The sequence below is a fragment of the Astyanax mexicanus genome, chromosome 19 (genome assembly GCF_023375975.1).
Source record: "Astyanax mexicanus isolate ESR-SI-001 chromosome 19, AstMex3_surface, whole genome shotgun sequence".
In the NCBI taxonomy this organism is placed as follows: Eukaryota; Metazoa; Chordata; class Actinopteri; order Characiformes; family Acestrorhamphidae; genus Astyanax; species Astyanax mexicanus.
Window position 1 is genome coordinate 31,051,766 of NC_064426.1, and position 12,870 is coordinate 31,064,635.

Here is a 12,870-nt window from a genome sequence, read left to right on the forward strand (position 1 = left end):
CACACACACGGCTTGAGAGGAGCATCGCTCGTCAGACCCCAAAACGCCATCGTCCTGTCAGCATAGCGGCTACACACACCTTCACATCCTCACACACCTTCATATCCTCACCGTACACCTGACTGCAGGAGCTTCAGCTTCCACAGCTGAATTCTTAACAACACAACAGCCTGACAGGCTGTTTAGAGTAAAAGCATCAAGTTTAGAGTAGAAATAAACACAAAAGCGGAAAGAGGAATCTTGAATAAGAAGCCTCAGCATCTGCTGTCATTAATCTCAAGATGTGTAAAAAAACAGCATGTGCTTTACTGTCTGCTGTGTAATGTTATTATTGTATTTGTACAAATGGATTGAGTTTATTTTCATAGTAGTGATGTTTAAATAAAGTTCTTTCCTAATAAAGCTGATCTAAGTGCATTAGTTTTTTTAAGAGTTTTTTCTGACACTGAACCACTGAATCTGATCATTGTATTGCATTTTCTTGGGCTTAGAACTTAAAATATCAATCAAATCAAACCATGAAATCTGTGTAACAAAAAGGAATATTCCGAACCCGGGTATGCTTTCTCTGTGGGTCTGGTATGCTAGGTCAAATTAAATCAAATCAAATCGAATCAAATCAAATTTATTCGTATAGCACATTTTACAACTGATGTCACAAAGCAGCTTACAGAAATGTGATCACAGGACAAAGAAATATGAAATAAAATAAATTGACAGCAGCTTTTAAATATAAAAGTTGCTATGAATCTTAGGCCCCTATTTTAGCGATCTATCCCGCACTGTTCAGTTGCAGATCGAACAGCTTTATTTAGGGCGTGACGCTCTGTTCCCCTGTTTCTCCGTTTCCCAGTGTGTTTCCCCAGTGATTTTCCATCACGTGTGTGTAATTTGTAGCTCCACCCCTCGTAACCCGTTTCCCCAGGTGTGTGCTTCCTGTGTGTATATATAGTCCCCTTATGTCTGTGTTTATTCGTCGATCTTTGCACCTTCCCCTGTTGTTTGTAAATTCCCACGTTTGCTTCTCATTTTCACAGTTAGTGCCCTTGTTTATCCTTGTTTATATCTAGTTTATTTCCTTGTCCTGTTTAGTTTATTTTCTTCAGTTCCTTGTTTGTTTATTTGTTATTTATTTAATAATTTTGGTGTTACCCGCTTTTACAACTGCTACCTGCCTGCGTTTCGTTACAGTCGGTGTGTCTTTGGTATCGATTGTGCAACCCAAAACGTGCACAAGGCATGTACTAATTCTCTGTTTCGGGTGTAACGTAAAAAAAAAATATATCAGTGTGTCGCTTGCCATTCCCTTTAAGAACCAGGTGAGCTCTGACTTTGGCACTTTCGTATCTTAACAGTGTGGCGCTTTTGTGTGTTTCAGCAGAGGATACTGACCTGAGTGTTCACACTTTGAAGATACACCAGCAGCTCATTTAAGGGAACAGCAATGTTATTTTATTCTTTATTCTGTTTATTGTTAAGTTAAAAGTCGGGTTTGTGCTCTGCAGTGCGTTCATGTGTATATATATTGTATATATGTATTTAACAAGCAGGGGTGTACGCACGCTGGGCACACCTACAGTTTGCTAGTATTGACCCACGCCCTTGACTGGGCAGAGAAAAAGAAAAGAGAGGAAGCGAACTCAGAGTATTTGGGATGGAGTTCGGGGCAGCTTCGCTGTAAAGCGTGAAGCCAAAGTCCCCCTTTCATGAAGAGAAACATGAGAAGAGAATAAAATTAAAGAAGGAGGAAGATGGGGAGGAGGTGGGTGCGAGGTTCGGTTAAAATAGGGAAGGAAGTGGGAGGAGTGAGGGCGTGGATCACTCCCAAAACTTAGTTATGATACATAACTAAGAATGGACTTAGTTCGAATGGACTCGAATGGACTCTGTTCATTGACTGTTGGCATGGTTTTAATCAGCCAGTTGCGCACCTGTGTTTTTCACAACCAAAATATACAGTAACATGCCAGAAATTTACCCAAACACACCTCACTTCCAGACCACCACGCCTATCAGTGTAGATTTATTCCTAAAATTCGATGCTATTTTAATGGTGTGGGGGCAAGGCATGTCTTAGTCTTAACTGATGGGTCTCTGACTAATAAGTCAGTTAGAAAAGAACTGATTACTTTTAGGGGCAGTCCTAGTTTTTTTCTATGTAATATACAGTATAATAATACATTTACACTTACATTTACAAATGATAAAATTTGATTTCCATTTTTTATTTTATTTTAAAAGATGTTAAAACTCTAAATTATAGTGGAAATGTTTTCTATTCTATGTAATGTGTAATTCATGGGCGTACTGGCAGTAATGGACAAAGCTAAGAAAGATGGATGAAGCATCTTCTCCCTGACCCTTTCACCTTACATATATTATTTTTCCCTTTTTCCACATTATCTTTCTGTCACACCAAACCCCACTCCTCCCCCCACCCCCATCACTCACCCAGAAATAGTCGCAGTAGCTCCACTCATTGGGTTTGAGGAGCTGCTGCTCAGGCGTGGCCTGGGGCAGAGGGAACGTGACGAAGTTAATCTGTAGAAAGAGGAGAAGAAAAAAAACACAATGAGTAAAAAATGTAATACAGGATACTCAATTTGCATACAATACAGGTCATTGCAGCATTCTTTAGCTTCCATGGAATCATGGGACATAATACTAGTTCTTGGCCAGTGACTTTACAATGTACAATGGCAAGTCAGTGTATAATCTGCATTACCCAGGAGCCACTGCAGGACAATCACAATCAAGACAGGACAATTAATGCTAAGACTGGTCAATTTAGGTAATATTACTGCTACAAAATGTACTACAATGGTCTAAAAAATATGGTGAACATGTTGCCCTGTCAATCCATGCATCATTCATTCTTTTGATATTCAATTAAGCAAAGAAAGAAAATAAGAAAATTAAAAATAAATGTATTTTTATTCATTATTTATTTTTTCTGTTTTTAAATATATAACCAAAAAAACAAATAATGAGTTGCATGGGAAATAAAAAACAAAAAACAAAAGCAAGACTTAATTTAGATTTTTAACCAGCATCTAATTCGGATTGCAAACGCTCCGAAAAAAAAAAAAAAAAAAAAAAAAAAAAAAAAAAAAACAGAAAAGCAAATCTTAAATTAGACTTGATAGAAAATACAAGAGAACGTAACATTACATAAAATAAGAATGTATTATATTATTCAATATAGACTTAATATAGTCAAATGACATTTTAAGCCTAATACTCAGGGCTCATTGTTTAAAAAAATATCAGATGCTAATGCTAAAATCCTGAAGAGGAATGAATTTTACTGTGGATTTTTTATAATGACAATAATTTTATAAAGACAACAGAAAGCATAAAGGCTCTGTCCATGTTTCAGGCTCATTCTGAACAAGCTAAGCTAGTGTGAACAAAAACAGACAGAAGCAAACTCACTGTGTGATGTCAGTGTTTTCATTAGCCTCCATTTACCCTGTACACATGTAAAGTTTTCCAAAATCTTCCTCTTTGAACGAGTTTTCGAAAATTGACCTAAAACACAGTTTTCATGTGGACAGCAGGGAAAAGTGCCTTAAAAATATCTGGATTCGTGTGGAGGGGCTGAGACTGAGTATGCCAAAGCATGTTTCACCTTTACATTTTCAGCGATTTACAAATAATGATCTACATTTTGGTAGAGGACATAGAAATTCAAGGCAAAAAAACATTTTTACAGGGCTTAAAGGAGGCCAAAAGGAAATAGTTTGATAGAAAAGGAAAGAAGAGGGCACGAAATGAGGTTAGAAGTTGTTAGTTTACTTTAAAGAGCTCTGTCTTCAGGAGTTTCTTAAAGATAGTGAGGGACTCTCCTGATCTGGTAGTAGAAGGTAGTAAGTTAGAGGTGTTAGGAGAGTAAGTGCTCTTTGAAGAGCTCGGTCTTCAAGAGTTTCTTAAAGATAGCAAGAGATTCTCCTGATCTGGTAGTGGAAGGTAGTTTGTTCCACCATTGGGGAACTCTGTATAAGAACAGTCTGAATTGCTTTGTGTGAATGTTTGACGAAGCTAGGTAATGAGTAGTGTCCACTGCATACCAGGAACACCCCTCAAGACCTCCGGGGATTTTGGAGATGCTATGAGTTTTTTTCATTCTTTTGACATGGGCCAACAACATGACAATTCAACAATCAAACTTAGTTTAATGGTTTGGATGAACATTTGTTTAAAAATAGAGCGCAATAAAGCTTATTCACCAGTGTTTGTGCACAAAACAAAATGCATCCTATTTGCACCAAAACTGCTAGAAACAAGGCTGAGAACATACCAGCTCCACACGGCAGTCTCACACTGCGAAAGAGAAAGGAAGTGCTACAGACCACATAAGACTACAGATCACGACAGATTTAGTTCAGCTGTGCTATTCGGGGAAGACACAAACAGAGCATCCTCTGTATGCGTGGCTCAGTCCATGTGTGTGTGATATATGGAGCTGAGTGAGACAGAGCTGGCTTGTATACAGCTCAGAGGACACACTGTGCAAAGGTCACAGATTACAGTTAGCCGGGAGGGGTGGACTGGTCATCCGGGTTGTGACCTAGCGGTGCCGGAGGGAGTGAAGAAGAAAACGAGGAGAGAAAGGGATAAGGAGGAGGTTATAACACAAACTTAATGGATCTGTTTAATTTACAGTTTAGATAATTACATGTCTAGAGAGAGCGAGAGTTATTTCCACTAGGGCTGGTGTCAAGTTCAATTCGAGTCTTTTCTGTTCTGTCTCTGAGCTTATCCTGTCTGCCTGTTGTCCTCGCCATGTGCTCTGTAGCACATGGCTCTGTTTTGGCTGTTTCTCTTCTCTAGACCAAAGTCTCACCTTTAGGTATTTGTGTCTTCACCTGTTCTCGTTTGTAACACCTCGTTATCTTCCCCCGGTGTTCCTTGTCTGTCTCTGTGAGCCCCTTTATATATAGAACTCTTTTGTTTCAGTCTTCCTTTGTCTGGACTTGTGCGTGTGTGAGGTTTGTTAATGGTTGCTCCCAGTTTGCTCTCTGTTTTAGCTGGTGTTGTTTAGTGGATAACACCATTACCTGCCAGTAAGTACTACCATATCATGTGGGAGACTGAGGTTCAATTCCCAGCTTGAGCTCCCCACTGATCTTCATGTCTTTGGACTGTGGCAGAAAAGCGGTGTCCCCGGAGGATACCGACAAAGACACAGAGAAAACATGGGAGGTTCAGTTCCCAGCCTGGGTGACTGAATGCTGACCTACACAAATAAGAGTTCTTGGGATAGACTCCTAACACTTCATTGGCCCACCTCTGTAATAGGAATTAGGAAAAAGTCACTCTAGCTAAGAGTGTCAGCTAAATGCCATAAATGTAAATGTTGGTTTATTTATTGTGTCTTGTCAGTTAACTGTAGTCTAGTCAGTTTGTTTATTATAGTAGTTTGTTTTATGCATAGTTCAACCGTCTCTCATCCTTGCCGCAACCGTGACAGTTGAAAAATCATGTTACTTTAAACTTTAAAAAATCCATGTCCAGAAAAGGCATTGACTTCTCTGGGTTTGGATGCATCTGGAAAATAAATGAATAAAGTTACACTTATATAGCGCCTTTCTATAAACCCAAGGATGCGTTACAATCACATTTTTTAAACACAACCATTTATACTCAGCACTCATCCTCACGCCAGTGAAAAGCGGCAGCCAATAGCGCACAGCGTACTCTCAACCGGAAACCACCGTCCACCTGGAGGACTGAATCGAGCACTGCAACTTTTACCCAGGACAGAGTCAAACCATATCTGGACACACAATCATATATACATTTACTCACACACAAACATCCAGTTTACCTGACCTCCATGTGTTTGGACACAGGGACAACATGGAAACTCCACCCTGATAGGGAATTCAACCCAAGACCCCAGTACTGGGAGGTGAATATACTAACCACTAAGTTACTGTGCTGCCCAATCGGATTGGCAGTGGACACAGAGTGTATTGTGGTCAGAAGAACCAGTTTCCAATTTTTTTGTAGAAATGTTAGAAATGAAAAGGACTATCCAGACTGTTTTAAGCAACATGTCCTAAAGCCAGAGTCTGTATGGGGTATCCTGTATAGTATAGGGTTTTATTAGTACACTTCTGTGATTAAGCTTTAAGTACACTGAAATCTTAAAGCAATATCTGTTTTTATTCACATTTTCCATTCTGTGCCAACTTCATCTGATTTGGGGTTGTACTGTACTATCACTACTACAGAAGTAGCCATGGCACACTTAAATTACAATATCGTATCTCTCCTCACTGCTGAATAAAGAGGCAATGTGATCAAGTGTACACACGGACAAAGCGTGCACTCTGTTTGAGTATACACTCTCGGGTCCACAGCGTCTCCAATTAGCCTGTAAGGGCTGCAATTATGTAATGTTCACCATCTGCACTGCCTCCCTACAACTGCCAAACAGGATGTTCCTTCTACCCGACACACACACACACACTCACACACACACACTCTGCGATGCAAAAAAAATTGAATCTCAATTCCCATGAACACAGATATTTTCCAAAGATTTGTAAATGATTAAGACGTGCACTTGGCTTTGATTTGCAGCCGTTAATTAGTATGCAAATGTAATGCGCTGGATCTAAATGACCCATGGTAATAATCTGAATGGATTTTTTGCTGAGGAAAGAGTGTAAAATGTGGAGGCCATGTGAGTCATCGCTTCTGATTAAGAGTGCCCGGTCAGATTCAGAAAAAAAATAAAACAGAGCTATGAATAGTTTCTGCAAACAGAACAGAGTTCTACTGTAGTTGCTGTCCAAGGAAAAGGAAAGCCCTCTTATTAATCCATTTATTATTAATCCCTTAGAGTGGAGGGGTCTGTACATACATGGCCCACTACTCCACCTCCTCACTCTGTTTAACTTTCACTGTACATTTGTTTTATTGCAATCAGTAGTTAATGTATAGGTCATAATGGGTCCATATTACAGTATATCACACCTCAGTCTACACAGCCAATAGAGTCTTAGGGTGCTTTCACATCTACCTTGATTGGTCCACGGTCTGGACCAAAGCACCAGAGTTTGGTCAGAACAAAAGAAGTGGTCTTGATCTGGATCTACTGAACCATGGTTCATGGAACCATGGAACCATTAGAGTCTTGGGCCAGATCAAGTGAACCATGGCACTTTTCTAGATGGTCCAGATTTTCAAACACCTTAATTTCTTGTCTCTTAATGTGTTTGAGAGCATCAGTTGTAAAGTTTTGAAGAGGTAGAGTTACAGGTATACAGTGAAAAGCTCTATTTAAATAATGTTCTAATCAATATTATGAGAAGCAAGAACTACTCAACTAAATAAAGAAAAAAAAAATGAGATTTTTGAGAAATAAAGGTCAGTCAAGCCAAAACATTTCAAGAACTTTGAAAGTATCCTCAAGTGCAGTCATCGCAAAGACCATTAAAAAGGTTATGATGAAACTGGCTCTCATCAGAACTGTCCCAGTAAAGGAAGAGCAAGAGCTACCTCCGTTGCACAGGATACGTTCAAAAGAGTTACCAGTCTCAGAAACAGCAAGTTAAACATGTTAACAGCTCCCCAGATAAGAACACCTAAATGATTTACAGATTATTTTAGTTTGTGTAACACTTTTAAGTTACTAGATGATTCCATATGTGTTCCTTCATAGTCTGGATGACTTCAATAGGGGAAAAAATGAATTGTTTAATTGTTGTCATTTAAGTGTCCAAACTTTTGACTGGTATTGTATATGCTTTCGATTTTAGGCCTACAGATATGGATGAAATAAACACTCCAAAAATCACATACACCTTCAGTACATGCGTATTCCACACATAGGTGCACCATTCTATAGCTTCCATTGGACATGGCAAAAGTCATGGGACACCATACTTGAAGAAGCCTTTCTCAGTGATATATAGAAGAGTATATCAGTTATTTTTGCAAAGCTCTGCATTCCAGTGTTAAGAGAAGAACTTCCTCATGCCAGGCGAGTGCTGGTGGTGGATCAGGGCAGTGGAGAAGTGGAGAAGTGGAGAAGTGCAGATGTACGAAGGGACAGACCCTGATAAATGAGCTCATTTTAGGCAGGATAAGAGGCTGAGCTAAACAACAGGAATGATAGATGGAGAGGCGCTGTAATGGAAAATCCAGTGGCCATGACAATCAGTATGATCTCCCAGGCAGAAAATGAGCGAAGGGACGGGACACCAGTGAGTAAATCAAGCCCAGCTCAGTTCCCGTAGAGCGTGACCAGGACACAGGGGGGTGTAAGACTTTGAGGTCAGCGTCATGAGCATGTGAGTAGGGTGAGATGTGTTTATGCACAGATTTTGGAAGAACCATAGACTGTGTATAGCTGGACAGAGCATCGTCTATCAAAAGTGACCCCCTGCTGTTCGGTTGCAGAAAGCTGTGTAACCCCACCCATCCCCATAGGTTTCAATGGCAAAACAGACAACTTTCAATCATGTTTTTTCCCCAATATACTGTAATTCTACCTCCATTATTTAAACGCAACAGCTAGTGTAACCTCTGCTTATATTGTAAATGTTTTATATCCCTACAGAACTCGTTTTAAAACGTTATTCAGCTCTATTCAAAAAAGGTGTGGTTATTGTAAAAGGGCTGGTTATGGGAGGGACCAATAACAGACAGTCAGCTCCACTCCTCTCCACTCTGCAGCCTGTGACCTCGAGGCAGCCCTCAGGGGCGGGGTTATTTAAATGAGTAAGCTGTCTCTCCACAGTCTTTCTCCCTCCTCTGGTCTCTACTGCGCAAACTCGTGTTTCAGGATCGCCGAAATGGTGAAAGATTTTGGCGTCATTTTCATTAAATGAATGGGAACTGTGACACGGCGTCCATCTTTTTTTACAGTCTCTGGGAAGAACCAATATTTGCTCTCTAAAGCAAATACATTGTTGACAGTAATATTAGCATAATGCACCATCATGTTTTAACAATAAACAATAAGTTTATTAAACATTACTTGGATGGTCCATTGTTGATGCCTCGTAAAATTCAACTAAATGTCTAACCCAATTATTAGTTGAATGTAAATTATTCTTTATTGAATGTAACCCAATATATATGTTCAGTTTAAGGATAGCACATGTTTTAGGTGTAGGGTTAGATTTAACACAGAATCATTTACATTCAACTAAAAATTTAGTTACATTTTTTTAGATATTCAGTTGAATGTACAGTAAGGTGAATGTTAGATGATAATCTATAAGGCATCAAAAATAGTCCAATCAAACAAAGTGATACTCATATTAAAAAAAAAAAAAAAACATTACAGAGTTTAAGCGGGACTTGCTTTAAAAATCGTTTTTTTTAGATGAAACGCCAATGACAAACTCTGTGGCTTTTCTGATTTGAGGAAGAAGCATTCACTAGTAAATGAAAGCGAGCATGTGAAATAGATACAGCAGTCCAATTTCAAAACACTGCAGAGAGTTGTTAGCCCCGCCCACCCCTCCCAAGATGTAAAGCTCACTCGGGTTGAGGAGGCTGAATCTACACAATCCAGTGCAAGACGAGTTCAACCTGTAAGTTAATCAGTTAATCAATACGTTTTGAGTGTTTTTTTTTTTATTGTTTGCAGATTATAAACTGACTTACCTAAATGTATGCTCCACTAGCTATTAGCCTAAGCCAAAGTCTATTATACCGGAAAATCCCACTACTCCAAAGTACACACCCCAGAGTTAGAGTTACTACATTACAGGTCCTAGTAATATACTGCTTAGTTTTGCAAATAACATATACATCTATATTTAAGTATCCTATCATTTTATCTTGTTTGTTTTAACAGCCTGATCTAGATTTCAATTATGGTGGTCCCCTTACTGCTGTCAAGCAAAGCCAGTTTAGACTGGGCAGGAGCTGCTGGTAGGAGAGACAGAAAAACTTTCGAACTTTCTGCCAAAATCTACTCTTGTTTTATTGATACTTTGGTCACTGAGGATTTTTTGAGACATGCCGAGGCTTTTTAGGGTGCCCAACTGGCCACCAATGTCAATAGACGCGAAGGTTTCAGCTGATCCAGCCTGCTTACTAGCTTCCATGCTGCAGCACCGCTTTCTGTTGTGTATTGGCGTGTAGTGGAGTTACGGTTGGAGTCAGAGGCCAAAACAAACACAGATACCGTGACAAACTCCACAGTCCAAATAGGGACGTACTGGCTGAACTGGCAGTGCTTTAACTTTAACTTAATCTTGTTTCCTTAATATCTAATGATACATCAAGATCATTTTTGATCATTTACTACTGGAAATATGATCCTTAATAGTCCTTTAAGTGTGTGACGAAAGAGGAGTACAAAGTTAAGGGGGCAGAACACTCCGGCTGAAGGAGCAGCACCTGGCAGTAATGGATGACTGAGGTGGGCAGAAGACTAACTGTTGATGATGCTGTCACACAAAGTGATCCTATGGCTGGAGGGAATCAGTCATGATTTGCTGCGCTCATAATAGAGGTTCGGGCACAAACAACAACACGGAGGAACCACGCAGCTGTGTGTGTGTTTGTGTGTGTGTGTTTGCAGGCATACACAGCGAGAGAGTGAGGACTGAGGTATGTGAAGAATGGACAGCGTTCTGTGTTTGAGTAAGCAGAACGCTTGTGTGCAGTGCGGGTCTGGCACGAGCCCACGAACCCGCTGGCCCTTTCTTTAGGTGCACTGACTGTGCGCGATTGGCTGTGCAGGAGCCGTGTTTTTCGCTGAACAGCAAATACCACTGACATAATGATAGCATGTAGCGTGCTCCCGGGACACAAAACCACAGAGCAGAGCAGAACGGAGCGCCCGGCCCGCCGGATAAACCTGGAACCCCAATCCAGCCAGCGTGTCTCGCTTACTACACCATACAGTCCACAGGCCCAGGAAAAGCAAACATATACAGTATTCCTGTACGCAAACGTACACACACACACCTCACACTCCACCGAACATCGCAGATCTCAGCCACTGCTCAGCCACACACTGTAGTCTGCTCGGCCTCTGTTGCTAAGCGACAAATTGCTTTAGCTGTAAAGGCAGACACTTCTTTCCCCTCTTGCGAAAGAAAGAAAAAATGTACGGCGTTTTACCCAAACGTTCCACACCATCGCTATTCAGCTCCACACTCAGCTGCTTTAAACATCGGCCCTAAGTCTTTACACACAGTGCCCATCATCATATTCAGCCTCCGTCTTGCTCAGGCTTGCTCAGCACGAGTACAGTACCTTGAAGGCAAACCGCAGCATTTCACTTTTAGCCTAATCTTTATATCATCTATTCAAGCCAACGGACGGCAAAACTCTGCTGTTTCGAATGTGTCTTGTGCAGAAATCAGAGTAAGGACTTTGAACACCACTAACCAGATATCCCTCTTAAGAGTACATCACTCCATCAAACCATTACAGTGTCAAAGTGTTAGAGCAGAGCTCACAAACATCACTAACCATACTAAACAATAAACAGTACAGCCCACATTTACACTTTGACACACTCAAAGAGAACAGCACCATCTGTTTCATTTATTTTATAGCATCTGCTAAATTACAATCAGGAATAATTTTTAAGTGAGAAACAGATGGCAAAACTCTGCTCTTACTAAGGACTGTAAACACCACTAACCAGATGCCCCTCTTAAGAGTACATCACCCTATCAAATGATTACGGTGTCAGAGTATCAGAACAGAGCAGAGCTCACAAACACCACTAACCACACTAAACAGTTAACAGTGCAGCCCACATTTACAGACACACAAAAAAACAAACAGCAGCATTTAACGTCAGCTTAATCTCTGTATCATGTATTATACAACATCTGGTCAATTACCATCGGAAATCGTTTTTTTAAGGGAGAAACAGGTGGCAAAACTTGGCTTCTACAATGTGTCTTGAACAGAAATCAAAGTAAGGACTTTAAACACCACTAACCAGATATCCCTCTTAGGAGTACATCACTCCATCAAATATTACAGTGTCAAAGTGTTAGAACAGACCAGAGCTCACAAACATCACTAACCATAATAAACAGTAAACATCGCTGTAATTTACAGTAATCACCACCAAAAGAAAAACAGCAAGCAAAAATTATTACAAGACAATGCAAAACCACATGCTGCACACTTTACAAAGTCGTGGCTGTGGAAAAAGAGGTTATGGGTATAAGACTGGCTTGTGGATAATATCTAAATAAATTGGCCTAAAAAACACAACCAGAAAGGGATGCACTAAAAACTCCATTATACCATCGAGTCCTTTAACTTTTTGACTATTGCTGTTCTTTTGGTGGTGGTTAAATGTGGGCTGTTTACTGTTTTGTGTTGTTAGTGGTGTTTGTTAGCTCTGCTGTATTCTGACACTCACTGTAATGGTTTAAGTGATGTACTCTTAAGAGGGGTATATGGTTAATTTTGTTTAAAGTCTTCACTCTTTACTATATATTTTTTCCTTATACATTTACATGCATACTCATACCATTCTGTCAAACTAAATAATGTGTCCACTAAAAGTACATAATAATGCATGATGCTGTAATTCTTACGTCTGCTGTTCCAAACTTGTCTGTAATTATCAGTCCCATTTACAATCCCAATAACATACAGCTCTGGAAAAAAATAAGAGACCACTTAAAAATTTTTGAAAATTTGAAAACCTCTGGAATATAATCAAGAGGAAGACGGATGATCACAAGCCATCAAACCAAGCTGAACTGCTTGAATTTTTGTACCAGGAGTAAAGGCATAAAGTTATCCAAAAGCAGTGTGTAAGACTGGTGGAGGAGAACATGCCAAGATGCATAGAAAGTGTGATTTTAAACCAGGGTTACTCCACCAAATATTGATTTCTGAACTCTTAAACTTTATGAA

General features: G+C 39.9%; 1 protein-coding gene across 3 annotated transcripts in view; it reads right to left on the minus strand.

Annotated features, from left to right (window-relative positions):
- The window catches only part of gas7a (growth arrest-specific 7a), a 125,407-nt gene that overhangs the window by 34,836 nt on the left and 77,701 nt on the right, over window positions 1–12,870 (minus strand). For all 3 annotated transcript variants that reach the window (XM_049467746.1, XM_049467748.1, XM_049467747.1), the window contains one exon: window positions 2,452–2,541. In XM_049467746.1, the coding sequence (XP_049323703.1) occupies window positions 2,452–2,541 (90 nt within the window). The remainder of the gene's footprint in view (window positions 1–2,451; window positions 2,542–12,870) is intronic.